Source organism: Danio aesculapii, chromosome 24 (genome assembly GCF_903798145.1).
Source record: "Danio aesculapii chromosome 24, fDanAes4.1, whole genome shotgun sequence".
Taxonomy (NCBI): domain Eukaryota; kingdom Metazoa; phylum Chordata; class Actinopteri; order Cypriniformes; family Danionidae; genus Danio; species Danio aesculapii.
The window spans coordinates 15285278-15306816 of record NC_079458.1 but is presented as its reverse complement, the minus strand read 5'-3'; the positions used below and the strand labels follow the sequence as shown (position 1 = coordinate 15306816).

Sequence of the window (21539 nt, the reverse complement as noted above, 5' to 3'; positions counted from 1 at the left end):
GGCGGTTATTACCAGTGGTTAGTTTCCCCATACAGTTGATAAGGCCCTTGGACTCGGAAGTCGCTTCGCGTGACGTCACACTTAACAAGTGATTAGCTCAAGCGCATCAAATGAAAAGCACATAAGAAGTGTCTTTAAGGGGGCGGGGCATGTCAGATTTTAGAGAGCATTTGATTGGTCAGAAGATTTGATGAGAAACTGAAGTTTGAGATGATGTAAAAAAAAAAAAACATTGATTCTTTTAGGCTGAAGTGACAAACTCTAATCTTTGGGTGTTTGGTGCACACTAGCTTATAGTCATCCTTAAAACTAACAGACTGAAACTATCATCTACATTTTTATCATTCATTCATTTATTTATTTTCGGCTTAGTCCCTTTATTAATCCGAGATCGCCACAGCGGAATGAACCGTCAACTTATCCAGCATTTGTTTTATGCAGCGGATGCCCTTCCAGCTGCAACCCATCACTGGGAACACATACACACTTATTCACACTCATACACTATGGACAATTTAGCCTACCCAATTCACCTATACCACATGTCTTTGGACTGTGGGGGAAACCTACGTGAACGCAGGGAGAACATGCAAACTCCACACAGTAATGCCAACTGACCCAGCCGAGGCTCGAACCAGCGACCTTCTTGCTGTGAGGTGACAGCACACCCTACTGCGCCACTGCGTCACCCTACATTTTGATTTATTTATTTATTTATTTTAATTTCAAAGGACATTTAAGACTGGTTTTGTGCTCCAGGATCATATATTGTCATGATCTTCCTTTTAATATTCACGTCATTTTTCTAAATATCGCTGATCCAGGAACATAATCTTCTCTGCAAAATGACATCCTTTAAATGCAGTGGATAAGCTCACTCAGGGGAATACTCTTCATTGTCCAGCTCCTCAAAGCCTTTATTGGTCCTGCCTTTGCTTCTGTAATTGTGACTCTGTTCCTCGTCCTGGTACTGCTTCTGGTAGTGATAGCCACGCTCCTCTGCCGCCCAGCCCTGGTACTGTCCGTCCTCTTCGTTCTCCTCAGGAGGAAGGTCTTCTTCGACGTTGAAGCTGTCGTCCACCTCGGTGTCATACCTCTGGTAGGAGCTAGCATGAGCCGCTTCTTCTCTAGCGCTGAGCTCCAGAGAGCTGTTCCACATCCCGTAGCTAAAATAGATCAGCACACCTGTGGGATGAAGAGAGACGGGGTCAGCTAATAGATTTTTAATCAGTATATGAATAATGTTTTAGTTTTGGATTAATTTCTTGCATGAATATTTAGTAAATATACTTTAAGTTAAAATCTCGCCAGTGTTTCTGGTTAAAAAGTGGTTATAAGGTTTTAAAATGTATGGGAAAGAGTCTTAAAAGGTATTAAATTTCACTCTCTGATTCCTGTATATACTCTGAATGATCTTGGTGTGAACATGCATTTACAGATGAATGATACCATTTTTAAAAATTCGATACATGATCAATACATCTTTTTTTTTTTTATTTGAACACTACAGATACTGATTATTCCTTAAATTGCTGTGATTTGTTTTTAAATAATGTTGAAATGTAAAAATTGTTTATACTTTGGTTTTGGTTTTCATGTCATTTACTGTCATTGTTTTTGGTGCTAACAGGCCTTTACAGGTGGGTGTTACTAAATTGTAATAATTCGATAACTGATACTTTTTGTTACAATCTTAACGATACCAATACTGATTATTACTGAACTGATTTGCTTTGCTCAAAATAATGTTTGATTTTGGTTTTTAAAAAATCATCAAACAAAAACAAGTTATTACTTCAGCACTCTATATATTTTATAGCAACTGATCTTGGTGCGAACATGCCTTTACAGATGGATGATACCAATTTTTTTTTACATTTTAAAATCGATATATGATCAATTCTTTTTTTGTAATTTTAACACTACTGATGCTGATTATTTCTTAAATTTAATTTTATGTAAATTTTTTGTAAAAAAAAAAAAAAATTATTATCCTTTGGTTTTGGTTTTGATGTCATTACTTCACCCCGAGTCATTGTTTTGGTGGAAACAGGCCTTTACAGATGGGTGTTACTAAATTGTTACAATTCAATACGATACTGATACTTTGTTACAATCTTAACTATACCAATACTGATTATTTCTTGTTTTTTTCATTTGCTCAAAAGTAAGATTTTGTTTTTTAAATCATTATACAAAAACATATTATTACTTTAGGACTCTATACATTTTATAGCAACTGATCTCGCTGCAAATATGACTACAGATGGATACCAATTTTTTAAAATTCGATATATGATCAATACTCTTTTTTTTGTGTGTGTGAATTTTTTTATGTTTTTTTTTTTTTTTGTTAAATGGGTGTGACTTTTTTTTTAAAAATAGAAAAAAGATTATTACTTTGGGTTTCATGTCTACTTCACCATTGAGTCATTGTTTTTGGTGTAACAACATGATAATACAGATTTTTTTTTATTATTATTTCCTCAAAATGATGTTAGATTTTGGTTTAAAAAAATCCTTATACAAAAACATGTTATTACTTCATTTATTCATTCATTTTTTTTTCGGCTTAGTCCATTTATTAATCTGGGGTCCCCACAGCGGAATGAACCGTCAATGATTTTAAACAGTAAATATTCTATAGCAAATAAATTGGGTGCAATCACAACTTTAAAGATGAAGACTTTTTTATTATTCTATAATGCTCAATACTCTCCTTTTTATTTTTACTTTTTTTATTTTAACACTACTGATACTGATTGTCATAAATTGCTCTGTGAAAAAAAAACAATCTAAATAATTAAAAAAAAAATCATACAAAATAATTGACTTGATTAATTGTAATAATGCAGTTGAGTCCAACATTTTCATTTGGAATTTTTACATGTTAAAAAATAAACGTGTCCATAGATTTGATGTAATGTTAAGTCATGTTCAAATTTGTTATGTGGCTGCAGTACTTCAAGCTAAGTATCAAAATGCCACTGATTTCCTGAAATAGATTTTGGCATAATTTCTCTCGATGAACACAATATTTGACTTTTTTGAATGATTAAATGGAGTGTTTGAATTGATCACAACTAATTAAGCATCTGACTCTGTACAAGGATTCTGTGGATGGCAAATTTAGAAAAAGGAAAAACTTAAGTGAACAAAAACCTTACTTTGTTATAGTTATCGTACATGGTGCGAACAGGGGAATGGGGAATCCCAGTTATTTTTAAATTCAATGTGAAATAATATTGTTTTAGCGACAAGTACAATTTCAGCAACTGATACTCATACCAATTATTTCCCAAATGGGTATGTTTTTTGTTTGGTAAATACAATCATCACACTTAAAGGCAAACTACATCAACATATTGCTCATTAATACATAAAAAAGGTTCTGGCCTACCTAGTGAGCACCACACCACAAAGCGCACCCAGGTGATGCTGGAAAGCTTAAGCATGAGGTAAATGTTCACCAGCATGGCAGCCGTGGGCACAAACGGCACACAGGGCGCCATATAAGGCAGCTTCTTTGGGTTCTCAGGCTGACGAAGAATAATAATGAGCAAAGTAACCATGAGGACGATTACAGTCATTATAAAAGGCAAGATCGCCCAGCGTGCTCCTCCAGAAACCCGGTCAAAGCCATAGATGACCAGTGTCCAGAGAAAGAAGGTCAGGATGAAGAAAAGCAGGACACAAGAAGTAACAGTGCGTCCCGTTGCAGGAGTGGGCTTATCGCTTACATTCGGCAGGCCCAAACGCATCCGAATGGTGTAATAATAAGACCCAACACACGTTTAAAGAGTCCATCAGAGTCGTCCACCACTCTATGCCGTTTTCTCCCAATGCCATAGCCCTGATTCTCTGACTGGTAGCCCCCAGAATCAACTTTTCATCAAGGTTTGTCGTCTCCGTTAGAGGGAAGGTTTTTAGCTCCACAAGGGTTTTCTGCGTACTCTTCTCCGCCAGGTGAGTTCAGGTCTTTTTCACTAGCTGCCATCATTTCTTCTTTCCTCCTGCGTTCCTCCTCTTCCTCCTCTGTTAGGAAACTGGTGAAGCCGTCTCTGTCAGGCTGATATCGCAGGAGGAGCACACACGGACACCATGTGTAGGCCAGCAGTGTGCCGATGGACATCATCTCGATCAGGTCCCTCAGACTTACAAGTAGAGCCAACAGAGCAGCCAGAGAGCCCGAAACAGCACATGCCACCACTGGGGTCTCTGTGTGGGGCTCACGAAGGACAGAAACCTGGTGTACACACATGCAATTATACACTGGAATGAAATTGTCATAAGAAAAATATATCTAATACAGTTTAAGTCAAAATGATTAGTGATTTCTTTTTCAAATATTTTCCAAATGATGTTTAACAGAGCAAGGAAATTTTCACAGTATTTCCTACAATTTTTTTTCTTCCGGAGAAAGTCTTATTTGTTTTACTTCAGCTAGAATAAAAGCAGTTTTACATTTTTTAAAAACTATTTTAAGGTCAATATTATAGCCCCCTTAAGCTATATATTTTCCCCATTGTCTACAAACAAACCATCGTTATACAATGATTTGCCTCATTAACCTAATTAAGCCTATAAATGAATGTCACTTTAAGCTGAATACTAGTATCTTTAGTAATATCTAGTAAAATATTATGTACACTCATCATGGCTCAGATAAAAGAAATCAGTTATTAAAAATTAGTTAGGGGGGCTAATAAATCATGAGGGCTAATAGTTCTGATTTTAACTGTGTATACACAGTATTCAACATTCGAAGTGGATCAAAACCTTTCATCTAAAGTTGTCCTAACTATCCCATAAACCCATTCATGTCTTAGGACAATTTTGATCAACTTTTTTGATCTACTTCAAATGTTGAATCCGGTAGACATGACTTTACAGGCTCGAAGCCAGGGGGAGTTTGGGTGGTTCAGAAGACCCACTCCCCACTGACAAAGGTCCAGAATTTGTCCCATACATGAGCTCATTTGTCCTATTTTAACTGCTATGCCATCATAAATTGTGAAAATAACCCATCAAAGGCTTTAAGACCACTACTGACGTACTGTATTGTTGGTAAATAAAGACTTTTATTCTAAATCTTATTCTTGAAAGAAAATTGACCAATAAAAAAGGTGTGAAGGACCTAAAGTGGCCCACATTAACGTTAATTTAAAACTAATTAGGCTGCTGTTGTTATCCAAGAATTTTCAAATGGACTTTTTTACAAGAGAGGCTAGAAAAAATGTGAAGCTCTATATTGATATTAGGGCTGCATGGGCCGATAAACGATATTATATCAAACCACGATAAAACTTATGTCAATAATACTCTATATTTATCTAAGAGCCAAGCACACAGCAGAAATGTGCAACAATGGGAATCTATGAGTGTGTTGATATTAGAGTATTCGATACTACCGAATATTTGGCCACTGAAATTTATCGGTTGAAAATGTCTTGCCATTTAAATGGATCCTCTAATTTTTTGTGGCTTCAGTCATTGTTGCGTACTCTTTTAAATCATAAAAGCATTAACAACTCATATTGAAATATATATCGTTATCGTTCAATATGGAAGATATACATTAAGATTGCATTTTTGCCATATCGCTCAGCTTTAATTATTTTTATTATTATGTTTTCGTTGTTTATTATTCAAATGGTTGAAACAGTTGAATATGCTGGCCACTTTGTAAGGGGCTAGTAAATGACAAAAGGCTCCTTTTTTTCTAATGATATATGATGTAATAAACTTTTATGTTAAAATAAGTTCATATTTCTTTATTCTAAATCTTTAGAAAATATTTTTGACCAAAAAGCATGGTTTTGATGACCATTCAACAAGCTATTTCAGCAAAAAATAGTGCTTAAAATGCCACTTATTTCATAATTAGAGAATAAGGTGAATAACTATAAATAAAAGTCCACTTTTTGAGAAAAAAGAACCACCCCTTCACCAGGCTGGCTATGGGTCTGCTTTATATTACTCAAGATGGGTCGCTTATGTTGTTATGAACGAGAAAAACTGCAACACACATTTATAATGTCTAAAAACAAGATATTACCAACAGTTCTTTGGTGCCACTATATTTTTTGGTCAAGTCATTTTTCTCATTTAGATTGTTTAAAAAGTCTTTGCTGAAGTGTTATGCATCATCAAGCAAGCCAACCAGTAGCAAAGAGAAACAACATTACAAACTGATTTGTAGAAAAGGTGAAAATAAGGCAACAAGAGAGTAGTCCTCTATTTTTTTCTCTATAAATTCATATGCTTTTATTACATACCAACATTTAGGCAATTTGAAAGAAAGAAAAGTGAGACGCTTTTATGTCATTTGTGGTGCTTCATGGGAGTGGGTGGAGCTAAAAGATCTTTTGGATCACTTTTTTTTTGCTTCAGAATCATGGGTAATGTGTTTTTTTTTTTTTTTTTTACAAATTTGGATGTCTTCAACAAATGTACAGTTGAAGTCAGAATTATAAGCCCCCTTTGAATTTTTTCTTTTTTGAATATTTCCCAAATGATGTTTAACAGAGCAAGAAAATTTTCACAGTATGTCCGATAATATTTTTTCTTCTGGAGAAGCATTTTAAGGTCAATATTATTAGCCCCTTTAAGCTATATTATTTTCGATTATCAACAGAACTAATCCTCAATGTACAATGATTTGCCTAACTACCCTAAACTTGCCTAGTTAATCTATTTACCCTAGTTAAGCCTTTAAATGTCACTTTAAGCTGTGTAAAAGTGTCATATGTAGCCAAATATTATTTACTGTAATCATGGCAAAGATAAAACAAATAAGAAATGAGTTATTAAAATTATTGTTTAGAAATTTGTTGAAAAAAATCTGCTCTTTGTTAAACAGAAATTTGGAAAAAAATAAACTAATAATTCAGGGGGTTAATAATTCTGACTTCAACTGTATAGTCAGTCATATATCATTATGCGTCTTTTATTACATCTCCCTCTGAAATACTTAATTGTGATTGGTCAGTTGCAGTATTCCCCAATAAGCTTATTCTTATCTGTATACTGAAGGTGGTGCTATAAGCAGAACTGTTTGCTACCTATGAGACAGTTGCTGTCAGGTTTGGTTTTAAAAGAATGGTTCACCTAAAAACTGAAGTTTTTCCTCATCATTCACTCACCCTTCACTTGTCACAACCTGTTTGAGTTTCTTCTGTTGAACACAAATGAAGTTATTTTGAAAAATGTTGAAAACCGGTATCCATTGGCTTCAATAATATTAGTTTTTCCCTATATAAAAGTCAGTGGTTGTCCGTTTTCTAACATAAAAAAGTCTGAACTACTTGAGGTGTCAGTAAATAATGAGTAAATGTTCATTTTAGGTATGAACTATCCCTTTAAATTTCAAAATGTATAAACAGGTTTTTAAGAGTTTTAGTATTCCCCCCATTTAAATTAGGATTGAGTTTGTTTTGCTTGGCCAAAAACCACTGCAACATCATGGCTGTCATTGAAATGACTATCCTTAAAATGACTTGTTTACCTGAGAGAGCAGACCATCGCCAGCCCATGGCGTAGATGACTCTTGGCATTGGAAACAGAGATCCCAGCAGGCTGACGGTGAGTCCTGCAACTGCGCCCACAGCTACTATATACTTCCCTGCCAGGAAGCCATGATCTGCAAACATCTCATGAGCGGGGCAAATCGCCATCATCAGGTTATAGGGTACCAACAATGTCAGAATCACACTCACCTGAGACATAAACAGATCAAATGGGTTATTTTTTTTTTAGCAGTTTGTAAGAATTATTTTTAATACAGTGCCTGAAATAACCATTAGACAACAGTCTTGTTTCATATCTCATGTCTAGGTGTGGTTGTGGATGGATGCTGTAGGAAGATTCATCCATTCCACTGTACATTAAGAAAATTCATACCGTACTGTATTTAATCTGCCTCAGGGAGAGCAAAAGGAAAATCACTTTCAGAATAATATTGGAAGATGAGAAGAGGTCTTTAGCTCTAGGGATCAGGATTGGGCTTGAATAAATTACAGTCCAGCTCTGAAGGGCTTTAGTGATTCATTGAAGTAAGTTCATACGAAATTGGCTGGAACACTTGCATGCATGATTGCACAAATTTTTTGCAGTTTTGTCCTATAAATATTTAATGTCCATATTTGTTAAAAAAAAAAAAAAAACAAGGACCGAGGTTCTCAAAAATAAAGGTCATTATATTTTCCTGTTTTCATATTATACAGTTCCATCGGTACTGATTATAAATACTACTCATATGATATTAAAGAGATAGTTAACACAAAAATTTATATTCTGCCATCATTTACTCATTCTTCCCTTGTTCAAAAACTTGTAAAAATTTCTGCAAACTGGCACCCAAATAGGCCCACACAGAATATGCGCGCGCAGATTCCCAGATTTTTAGCCCATGATTATTTCTGTTTATTTACTTGTGTAAATGTGTGTAAATCTATATTTATTCAGTTTTTAAATGAATTACAGTAATATTATTGACTAATATGAAAATGTTTCTATGATTTAGATACAATACAGTTTGTACAGTAATATTTTCTGTCTTTTAGTATAGATATTATATGAGAGACCTGCTTTGTTTACCAAATAAAGTGAATCTAATTGGATTTGCATTGTAAACATTAAATACAAGTAAAAAAGATCATATTTTTTATTTCACATATTAAGGTTTTAGTTATGATGCTCCCAAAATAATTCAGGCAGAAATCTGCAGATTTTTAGCAAACTTTCTCTGCAGAAATAGCAACAAAACGTCCGCAGATTCCGTCTGGCCCTACCAATGACTTCTAAAGTCATTTTTCTCATAGTATAGAAGTCAAATCTGCCAGGCACTATCATTTTTCAAATAACTTTTTGTGTTCAATAGAAGATAGAAACTCATAAATGTTTAAAAACCACATGACAGAGAATAAGTGATGAGGTCATTTTTTTTATTTTTGGGTGAACTGTCCTTTAACGCAATAAAAATATATTATACAATTCTTTTTTTATTAAATAATTGGCTTTAGCTAATTGGCTTTTAAACATGAAATACATTACATTCAAGTTAGTTTATTCACCAACTCTATTAGCACGTGTCCCACATCCTATTTCTGCTTTGTTGTATTTCACAATGCTATTTTCTGATACTATTACCTGCTTTTATACCACTAAGTTTTGAAAACAAAAAGCTCCTTTCTGATTGAAAAAATCAAGCATATAATAAGAGCATTATTAGAGCAGGCGACGGCAGTGGCACAGTAGGTATGCTGTTGCCTCACAGCTAGAAGGTCGCTGATTCGAGCCTCGGCTGGATCAGTTGGAGTTTGCATGATCTCCCTGCATTCGCATAGGTTTTCCTCTGGTTGCTCCGGTTTCCCCCCGCAGTCCAAAGACATGCCATACAGGTGATTGGGTAAGCTAAATTGTCCGTAGTGTAATAAGTGTGAGTGAGTGTGTATGGATGTTTCCCAGAGATGGGTTGTGGCTGGAAGGGCATCCGATGTGTATAACATATGCTGGATAAATTGGCGATTCATTCCGCTGTGGCGACCCCGGATTATAAAGGGACTACGCCGAAAAGAAAATTAATGAATTATTAAAGCATAAGAACAACATAATAAGAGCAAATAATTAATTAAATGTTCCTTGAGTCCACAGTATTTCTGAATGAGAGGAGTAAGTTTACTCACAGAGACGTAAGCTGTGAGACAGGTGACAAGAGAAGCTGTTATGGCGTATGGAATGGAAGTGTCAGGACTCTTGGCCTCTTCTCCTGTGGTGGCGATGATATCAAAGCCAATGAAGGCGTAGAAACGGTTGCAGCTCCTTGCATGACCTGCAAAGCATGTCATCTCTATTATAGTCAATGGACATTCCAGCAAACACTGCTTAAAATTAAGATAAATGTTTGGTGACCACAAAGCTCATAAGTGACACAAGTTAGAAAACCAATGTAAAATCGAAAAACACTAAGAAAATGAGAAACAATTTGACAAATCTGCAAAAACTTGCTGATTTCCTTTTTGAGTTTGTGGTGTTTGTCAGTGATCTAAGAGATGAGTTTTATGTTTATTATATAGTCTTAAACACATGCTTTCTTGTTGTTGGTTTATTTTTAGCACTAATAATCTGTACCGTTAGATTAGGGCGTTAAAATCAACAAAAAAAACTCACCTCTCAGATCTCTGACAACACAGCAGACTTTAACAGGGAGTAGTTGGTTGTCACTTTTTGGGATCCCCAACACATTTCCATTGTGGTCTGCCCTATTTGCAGTGCATTTCTGTATTTGCATGTAATGAGAATTTGCGTCCTCATGTGTTGTTAAAACGATAAGGATGTTATCTCAATTGTTATGCTGGGTTCACACTAAGGGCTCTATTTAATGGTCAAGATGCAAAGTCTAAAGCACATAACGCAAAAGCATTAAGCAAAAGTCTGATAAACTATTTTAAGGACGGAAAAATCGGTCTACGCCCTGGCGCATGGTCTAACAGGGTTGTGCTTATTCTCTAATGAGTTATGGGTGTGTTTTGAGCATAACGTGGCATTAAACCAATCAAGTGTCATCTCCCGTTCCCTTTAAGAGTCAGTTGCATCACGTCATGGTGCATTTGTTATTTAACATGGCGGACTTTGTAAGTGGAAAAAACTGAACGCTTCACTAGCAAGAAAACAGACCATCTGCAGCACGAGGATGAAGTACGTGCCTCCTCCACTCTGCCTCTTTACTTCCTCTTTACTTTACTTTTACTCTTTACTTCAACTCCTTACTTTCATGGATAAGGAAATGGTGTTGTATGCACTCCACTGAAGACATCCATTAGCCTACATATTTAATTTCAGTTGTTAAGTGCAAAGATTTGTTTCAGGACTATTTCTAAATTCAGTTCTAATATCCAGCAAATGAATAAATGAACAATAATAACGAAGTGCGGTCAAAAAACTGAGTTATATCCAAACACGTGTCCTATTCTTATGCCCCATATGGTGATGCATACGTCTCCAAAACCTGACAGATGGACAAATCTAAACTTGTTTTTATTAAAACAAATATAAATATTCATATAATAAATAATATTACTACTAACAATAACATTATACAATGCAAATTATCATGAATGACCTGAAAAAAGGCATGGAGGCATGAAGACGCTTTATTTTCATGAAGAAAATAATATGTTTTTGTAAACATTTATTTCCTTTAATTTTTTCATATGTAAAGATATTTTGTGTATAGCCGTACATCCTGTGTGTATTAAGCAATGTGTAAGCGTTTGAACCCACATAGGCACATAACTAACGTGCTCTGCGCTGGACTTTAGACCTGCTTTCAGCTGGTCAATAACGTGGTCTATTTCAGTTCTTCAAAATACTCTATTATAGACCAGCACACCCATAAGTCCACAAAGTGGTGCAAATGAATTGCTATTTAAACAACGTGGTGCAAAACATGAAAATAAGGTTGCACTGGTCTGAAAATAGCAACAAATCGCGGCAAACATGTCTTGCGCCTTATTATCTTAGAGCCTTATATGTGAAAACACACTCATCACATCTCTCTCTAGTTTACTCACAGGATGTTTTTTGTTTATAAGAATTTTCCATGTAAATTAAATTTTTTGAGCTGACATAGAAGATTGTATTTGCGGATTTCAGTTTGGTGAACCCAGCATTAGATGTTTTTCTAACTAATGTGTTTTCTTAACCAAGTGCATTTCTGTATTTTGGGAGTTTGTGAACATGTGTATTGTCAAATTCATGAAGCTGTTATCTCAATTTGTCGATGTTATTTGTATTTGCAATGTTTTCTTAACTTCGCAGCATGTTTGGGCTCTCTTGGTCACCGTACAAAAATATTCTTACCCCTGACCAGCCATAGGGCAGGACCTCCCACCTTCCCAATTGGCTCCAGAGAGGAAAAACAGTCCGGCGAGCACCATGAAGACCCACACACCAAGTTAACAACATTCAACACATTATTGAAGCTCACAGAATTTTTCACGCCTAAAGCAATGATCACAGTCACCACCAAAGCGATCAGCAGAGCCAGCAGATCTGGGTACGATTCCTCTCCTTTACCTGGAGGGAGATGCATGAGGAAACATCAACATGTAGAATGGATAAACTACAGCACCTGTCACAGGTGTTAGCTGGAGTATCCACCAGACTCTCTGGAGGGCACTCCAGCTATATGTACACTCCACCAGACACTCACCTAGTCCAGATTCAAAACAGACAAGGCAAAACAAGGAAATCCAGGAATCAAGAAACAGTACTGAGCAATGAATGAATGGCTGTTTCTCAATTTCAAGAATGCAGTGCAGAGAACGGACTCGCGTTCTTGTAGAGACCAGTCTTGCCAAGTTACCTCGGAAGAACAAACTCGGGAGACCGCGAGTACAGAGAACGCGTCCTGTGAGAAATGAGATTGCTGCTTCTTCCCTGGTTCTTCCTGATGGTCACATGACCTTCACGCATTTTTAATGGAAATTGATTTAAACATTACAGCATTCATACAACCCTTTATTATTTTACCCTTTTTCAATATATATATATATATATATATACTGTGCATAAAACATTATAAATATACTTTGCACAATACAAATAAAACAAATTTTAATACGAATTTCAGCAAATAAACTTTGGCAGTTGATGATGACTACTACTACTACTATGATGTCGCGGCAGGCCAGACTCACGGTGGCAGGCCAGATTGACCGCCAGGCCACCGGGAAATGTCCCGCTGCTCCCTATGGCCAGTCTGACACTGACTACTACTACTGTTATGACGACTACTACTACGATGACAAGTGCTACAATTATGACAATGACAACTACTATCACAATGACTATTAGTACTACGACTCTGACTACTACTATGACGACAACGACCTCTACTACGACTATGACAACTACAACTACTACGATGACTACTACTACAACTATGACTACCCCTACTACTACAACTACTACGACAACTGCTACAACTATGACGACTACTACTACAACGACTATGAAAACTATTATTACTACGACTATGACTACCACTACTACTACTGCTACGATGACTACTGCTACTACAACTAGACAACTACTACCAAGACTATGACTACTACGACTATGACTACTACTACGGCGATGACTACTACACTACGACAACTACTACTACTATTATGACAACTGCTACTACTATGACTTTGAATACTACTACTAGGATGACTACTAATACTACGACTATGACAACTATTGCTACCACAACAACGATTACTACTACTACTACTACTACTACTACTACTACTACTACTACTACTACTACAACGACAACTACAACGATGGTAGTGTTTTGAATTGACTGAATGTTTGGAATTGACTAATGTAAAACGAATTGACTTAAATAATGACAACATGAGCCACACAATTGATTTGTCTAGCATCTTATACTTACCGAGGCCATTCAGTGTTCCTAGATGGTTGATCATGTAGCGGCTGATGGTGTGATTGGCTAAAGAGTCAAACATGCTGCTCAGCGCACTGGCTCCTGCTGCAGTACCAATCAGGTACTCCAGTATCAGATTCCAGCCAATAAAAAAGGCCACAAATTCTCCCACTGTCACATAACTGTATGTGTAGGCGGAGCCTGTGGTTTTAGGGACTCTCACACCAAACTCAGCATAGCAGACACCTGTGTAAAAACAAAGGAGATCAGCTGTCTGACAAGTTCATACACATTTGAATTCAACATTTTTGAATTTTGATATTTTGGCATTGATCTGGAATTGTTTTATGTTTTGTATTTTTGTTGGCATTTTTTGTAAGTACAGTGCATCGTAAAGTATTCATAGCGCTTCACTTTTTCCACATTTTTTACGTAACAGCCTTATTCCAAAATGGATTAATATCCTTTATTTGTGTAGAATTTTGAGGAAATAAATTAATTTAATCCCCTTTGGAATAAGGCTGTAAAAAAATGTAGAAAAGGTGAAGCGCTATGAGTACTTACTGGATGCACTGTAGGCTCATTTTTTCTAATAATAAAGGAACTTTGCTGCTGTACCCTGACTGCAGCAGCCATATTAATATTACTCAGATTCTAACTTGTAGTGCAAGTATAGCGCTTGGTGCTGGTGACTATTTCAGGCACAGAGTAATATCATTGCCATGGTACAGCAGCAAAGGACCTTTGATTATTAAGGATGAGAATATAGTTCCTAGCCTTATCAGCCTAGAAAACAGCAACTTTTCCTTTTCAGTCAGTCTTAGTAAACAATATAGCTACAGAAGTGTCAAGCTTTAAATAGGAAACTTATAGAAAACACGTTTGAGCGAGATAATTGTCTAATTATGCTAAGCTAAGCTAAAAGTGCTCCCGCTAGACCCAAAAAGATAAAACTCAACAGTTTAACTCTATGTTACTTGGAAAATGTTCCCTTAAAACCTGCTCGTTGGATGCTGGAAAATATATAATCAGCATTTTATACGTAAACACAGTTTTGTAATAATTTTATTTTTTATGTCATGTTTTAATTATCTTAATATTATTATTATTAGTAGTAGTAGTAGTATTAGTATTATTAGGAACATGGTGATGCAGTGCGTAGAGTTTGCATGTTCTCCCCGTGTTCGCATGGGTTTCTTTCGGGTTCTTTCGTGTGAGTTTCTTTCAGGTGCTCCGGTTTCCCCCACGAGTCCAAAGATGTACTGTAGATGAATTGGGTAAGCTAAATTGGCCATAGTGTGTGATTGAGTGTGTATGTGTGATGGGTTGCAGCTGGAAGGGCATCGTAAAATATATGCTGGATAACTTGGCGGTTCATTCCGCTGTGGTGAGCCCTGATAAATAAAGTGACTGAGCCAAAGGAAAATGAACAATTGAATAATAATAATAATAATAACTAAAACTTTATAATTACTATAATTATTATAATATTAATTATTATTAATACATTAATGTGTATTTTCATATTTAAAAATGTGGTAAAATTATTGTTTTACTTATTTATTGATCTATTAAGTGAATTTTCGAAACAAGATAAACAATTTGAAGTATTTAAAAAACTAAACAAAAAAATCTGCATTTATGTATTATCATACTTTTATTGTAGAATTCACTGTTTTATTACTTTATTTTGAAGGTGGACAGAACAGCCTGTTTCTTGAACCAATATGTATAAACTTAGATTTAGACGTACATGACATTTACATATGACATTTGGTTCAGGACCTGTGAAGCTGCACATCGATGGATTTGCTCTTCAGTGTTTGACACTGAAAACTGAACTGACACTGTTTCAATTTACTATAATCTTCAATGTGAAGCTGCTTTGACACAATCTACATTGTAAAAGCGCAACAGAAATATAGATGAATTGATTTGACCTCTATCTGACCCAAGTCTTTCAGCAAAAAAATCATATCCCAAAACAATCTTATCCAAGCAATGAAAACCTTCTCTCACAGCCTCCAGCTTACATATGCAACACATCTAAAAACCCTACAACAACTGGACAGATGTTGAGCTCCACATTATTGTGACACTCTAATGTTTAAATGCAAAATGCTGATAAAGTCTCACCTGACAGAATGGATGCCACAGCTGCAATAATGAAAGACAAGATCACTCCAGGTCCTGCCATTTCCTTTGCAACAAGCCCGGCAACCACATACATCCCAGTGCCCACGCAGCTGCCCACCCCGAGTGACACCAGGTCCACCGTGGTCAGCACACTTGCCAGTCTGGTCCCATGCAGATCAACCGAACCCTCCAGCATGGAGTCCACAGGTTTGGTGCGCAAGATCCGAGAGTGGAGCCCATACCAGGACGAGTCCCACTCAATCCTCCTGGGGTCCAGTTTAGCAAACACAGCACTCATCCTTTACTCTGATTTTTCTGTTTTTTTCTGCTAAACTTGTCTTGTTTGATTGTCTCCTGCCTGATTCTTTGCTTCCTCCTCTTTGGTTTCTCTCTCGCTTTTTCTCTCTGTGTCTCAAAGAGGATCCATGAGCTGATCAATTAACATGCTGCTCCATACCGAATCCTGCAAAAATACTGAAAGCACAGGAATCGCATGTCATTGAGAGATTTTGGAAAATAATCAAGCATTTTTTGTTTGGTGCTGCAGAGTGGCATGTTGCAATACATAGTGGGACAATAGAAAGTGTCTGTTCATTCGCTCAGGTGAAATGTTGCTATGGTGGCACGACTCATTAAACTTGCAGATTAGCATATGGAGAGCATCAGATATCCAGTGGACATTAATATACTAATAGAGAGAGCAGGGTGGACAGAATGTCATATTTCAGACTAGAGGGAAAAGTGGACAGGGGTGTGAAGCTGTAAAACTTATCATTTATGGCTTAAAATTAAAAAAGTAAAAAACAAATGCTGATTTTTTTTTTGAGTGGACAAATATATATAAATATACAGACCAGTTTCAGGGATGTAAACAACAACAATGGTCCCAACGTATTTCCTCTTACATTTTTAATATGATAGCTGCTTTAACATTAAGTTAGGATCGAATTGCTTCTTGTTACAGTTATGAAATAGTTTGATAACAAGCAGAAAATGTTCATGAGCCAATGACATGACCACATTGAAATGGTCTATATAATATAAATTATCATTTCTACTATATATATGTGGTAATATATGAATATATGTATAGTTAAACGTGTTAAGCAACAAAATAGTTTAAGTATATTTTTTATCTATAAGTTAACTATGATTATAGTAGTATAATTTTTCATATATTTCAACACATTTTTAAATATAATAGTTTTAATAACTAATTTAAAAAAATAATAATTGATTTCTTTTGTCTTTGCCATAATTACAGTACATAATGTTTTACTAGTTATTTTACTAGATACAAGTATTCAGCTTAAAGTGTAATTTAATAATATAGAAATTTTCCCAATAATATATTGAAATTAATAATATTGAGACTGAAACTTAACCTATATTTTACAAATTTTCCCAATTGCTTTAATTTTAAGTTTTAATATAATATTTAATTACAAATAAAAAAGCCCTTGTTCTGTTAAACATCATTTGAGAAATATATGAAGAAAAAAACAGCTAATAGTTCCCCTTTCTGTTTAGATATTGAGCAGCTGTTATTATAATCTTTGTCTCATCATTCTACTTATAATAATATTCAGAAATTACAACATGTAGGCAATTTTATGAAAACGTGAAGTTGAAAACTACAAATTTCCCCTGCATTTCAAGCTCTCTGTTATTACCCAGCAGACACAGGACATCAACATGACGTCAGATTGACGTTGTAGCCCAATGTCGTGGGCACGTTGCATTTTGTTTGGAAATAAAAATGCCCCTCCAAGTAAAGTCACAATATAATTATACATTACCATATCATGAGTTGATGGTCAAATTCAGCATGAACTAATGTGGTAATTAATGTTAATTAACAAACAATCAAGTAATTAAGGTAGCTACTCATGAAGTCATGTGACTCACGATGTAGTTAAAGTTAAGTTATGATTAGCGCATGCATTATCTCATCATTAGGCCATAATAAAGAAATGTTTAGTTTACATATTACTGCTATTGTAAAGTGTTACCAATATGATGGTGGTTTAAAATATTGCCTCGGCTTTAGATTTTGGTCACTTTCTAACACAACCTAAAATCAACCAAATATTATTTGGCGTCATTTGCCGTCGTTATTGGACATCAAAATAATGTTGTCCTTAGATACTGGCTAGACATTGAATTTTGGTCACCTGACATCACGACCTAATTCTAACCTAACAATAACATCTTATGACATTATGTGCCTGCTGGGTAATGTCAATGGATCTCATTGATGAGCCGTCAGTCTCACCATCTGCTTCTATCCACTATGTACCTCACAGTGTACATTGTTTTTCCCTGCACAGATAACATCACCACACGGTGCTATCTGGTTTCGCTTAAACTAATACAGGCCTGCCGCTCGCTCAGACCTGAGATCTGCCGGATCTGCCTGCTGGTGATTCCCAGTCCCACCGCTCTGCTGCATACAGTCTGACAATATCTCAACCGTTATCAAAACACAGACCAAACTGGAGCACGGCTGACAGTGATTTACTGATGATGTCAGTTACTGAGTAAAATCCACATCACCTTTTGGGAAAAACTGAGTGAGAGAACAGTAGTCAAACACTCTCAGCTGTCTCTATATTAATGCCATATAGACATTATAATAATATTGTGATCTGACTAACCCATTGACTTCCCTTATTTACATTTCAGCTTGAGTGAATAACTGAACATGGAAATACATTTACTAGACATGTGGCAATAATCATTAATGCACTTCTAAATAATTATTTATGATTTACATTTTTAAAATGCCTTTTAAGAATATTCAGATTGTTGTATTTGAAGTGGTTTTCATTATAGAATTAAATGCATCAAGATTTAATACGCCATTTATTTTAAAGCATAAACATATTGAAGTTAATCTGGCACACAGCAATCCTGAGATTCTGACTGAAAATGCTACTATTCTTTATAGATCTATCGATTGTTAACACTTTAATTAACATATGGCTGTTTATTTACATTATTCAATGAAACTAAACTAACGATGAAAATTTGTAAAGCATTTATTTATCTCAGGTGATGTTAAATTGGTAATGTTTAATAATTTTAACTGTTTATTTAATGACGCTAACATGTATTGTAGCCAAGTTCAGTAGGATATTGTAAAACTAACATTAACAGAGAATTCAGAATCAAATATAGTCATTTCTCATTGTAGATGTTAAACCATTAACAAACGTTCACTAATGAAACCATATTGTAAAATGTTTCTAATCTGATAAATGGCCATATGTGAACATTATTATAAAATATTGCTAATACATTTGATTTTTTCTGTACATATTTGTGATTACAATGGTTGAATAAATATAATGGACAATTTGCAGTATTTTGAAATATATATGACATATACTGTAGGCCTATGTGAAATCCAAACAAGAACTTGAACCTGTCATGTATCTTATTTGCATATATTTCTATTTGGGATTTTACTTTAGAATTCCTTGAAACATTTGTTGACTGAAAGTTTATGTAGGCTACAATAAAGCAATTAAAAAACAGTTCCTTTTTTATTTAACAGGCCTACTTGTTAAAGTAACCATTTTAGCGGCTTATGTCTATATAATGATAATGAATTAAACTGCAATTAAAGCTTCAGCATTTACCGTAATGAGACTCGATTATATCATTAGCGCTTCAGGTCAGATTTCTTGCCTCATTGCGAGCCTCTGACTCTGATTGGTGGAATTATCTGTACAGCATATTGGGTAATGTAGTTTTTCTGCAATAATTCCGTTAAGCTGTAAATAACTTTAAGAATTCAATTCATGTAACATTTCAAAAAATGATTAACAACTTCAGAGCTCACAACAAATCAGTCACAAAACGTTTATCTGTTATTGTTCAATAATCACTTTTACACACCTTCACCTTTATACAAAATGAAGTTTTAATTCCAGAACCCAACTGTTTTGAGTTTTAAGAGTATTAATATAAACATATGTATGAAACAAATGACTAATGATAATCAGTGTTGTGTAAAAGTACTTTTAAAGTAATACATCACATTAAAAAATGAATCATTAAAAAAGTAACGTGTTACTTAAAAACTTTTTTTAAAGTATTGTGTATGTGATGTTATTTTTTTGCATTTTATTTTTTAAGATTATGAAACACTTAAGATTGTAATATATTTCTTTTAATGTACACTGTAAAAATCTTGCCCTCAATGTTTTAGTTGAATCAAATAAACTTTTCTAGTCATCTCAATTTATCTCAAATCAGTCAAACGGACTAAAAATATTGTTAAACTTTGCATTACTAAATAAATACCCAAAACCTTATCAAATTAAGTTAAAGTAACATAAAAGCATTTGATGTCATGACTTTTTGCCATATCATTTTTGACAATGTTACCCAACACTAATGACAGGGCAGTATGCAAATACAAATATATGAAAGGACACTGCAATTCGAGTACAACTACACTGAAAAAACTTTCAAGCAGTACTTCATTCAATTAAAAATATATCTTTCGTTTCAGTTTAATATTATTTGTTTTTTTTTTCAAGTGATATATTTTAAGTTCAAAACATAGTTAAGAATCAGGGTGGGGCCAAGTAGGAGTGCTCAATCTGATCCCCCGAGCTCTGCAAGGGTTATGAAAATTCTAAATTAAACCAAAGAGATTACAATTGGTTTAAGATTGGCAAGGAAAATTCGGCCCATGCATACACCAGCAGAACTTGGGGAAAAAACATAGTTAAATATAAATGTTTTTGATTGAGAGCTCAACTCATTTGTTTTGACCAATGTAAAACTTTGAGGTATTTCACACAGTCAAGTGCAAGCATATTAAACAGAAGCTCGATATGCTTTGTACTTTCATGGACTTAAAAAATATTACTTAAGACAAATGATTTATTTTTCATTGGTGACCAAATTTAGATGTGAAACCATTAACCTAGTTTTTTTAACTGGATAAATGAACATTTTAGGGGAAGTTTTGTTTTGAGTAAAGCTACACTGTAAAAAAGAATCCTGGTTGCCTTACATTTTTAAGCTGAATCAAATTAACCTAATGAGTCCATTGAACTTATTTTATGTTAAACTGACTTAAAACTGCTTGCAAAACTTATACAATTAAGATACAACATGATTAACTTAGGTTAATAAGTTACAATGAACTAAAAACATATGCTGTCACGACTAATTGTTCATATAATTTTACAGCATCTTTTGTTTAGAATAGTTCTGATGGAGATAAAAAAATATTGTTTAAGGCAAATTATTTATCTTTCATTGGGTCAAGTGATAAAATTTAGATGGGAACCATTACCCTAATTTTTTAAGCGGATGAATGAAAGCTTTTTTCCAATGTATTCACAGTTCATGGCTAATTATTTAGTCAAAGCAGGGAGTTTTTTCATCAGATTATCTACAAAACAATTAAACACACATTTGGGCAGCAAAACGGTGTTGCCTCATAAACACTGGAAATAAATTTGTTTACCCAAACCATTATGTTCAGCACCTTGGTCAGTACCAGAAACTGCTTTGACATGCAAAAAATAAAACATTTATAAATAAGAAAAAGACTTGCTGAAATAAACTCTGAGCCTAAAGTTCAGATTTTAACAAATATTTTACATCCATCCCATGCGGTTCTCCAAAATATCTGGAGTACGCAATTAGGCATGATCCAATTTGGATCCAATAAGTAATTTAAATTGTGCAACCTGTAACCTTTCCATATCTAATATTGATGAGGGTCTTTGTCAAGGGAGAGCTGAAAGTCAGACTCCAGAGAGGTACACCGAGCTGAGCTTTAAACCAATTGCTCTTAAAACAGACATAGTCAATACAACTTCTACTCCAACCTGAGCCAAAGTAAAGCCTGCAACTGCTCCATCCACTCTGGTAAAACAAACAGCTCTAGAGTTCTCCAGCAAGAGGTGTTCGGTTTCAAATCCAAAACATTTTGACT

At 34.9% G+C, this 21539-nt stretch overlaps 1 protein-coding gene across 1 annotated transcript; it reads right to left on the bottom strand.

The window, feature by feature from the left end:
- Positions 1-874: 874 nt before the first annotated feature.
- slc7a14b (solute carrier family 7 member 14b) lies at positions 875-15894 on the bottom strand. The gene is given in 11 exon segments (XM_056450109.1): positions 875-1185; positions 3401-3778; positions 3781-4228; positions 7500-7718; positions 9687-9811; positions 9814-9832; positions 11863-11885; positions 11888-11953; positions 11956-12078; positions 13448-13684; positions 15575-15894. Coding segments are annotated over 11 exon segments (2247 nt in total). The 5' UTR covers positions 15873-15894.
- Positions 15895-21539: the final 5645 nt, after the last annotated feature.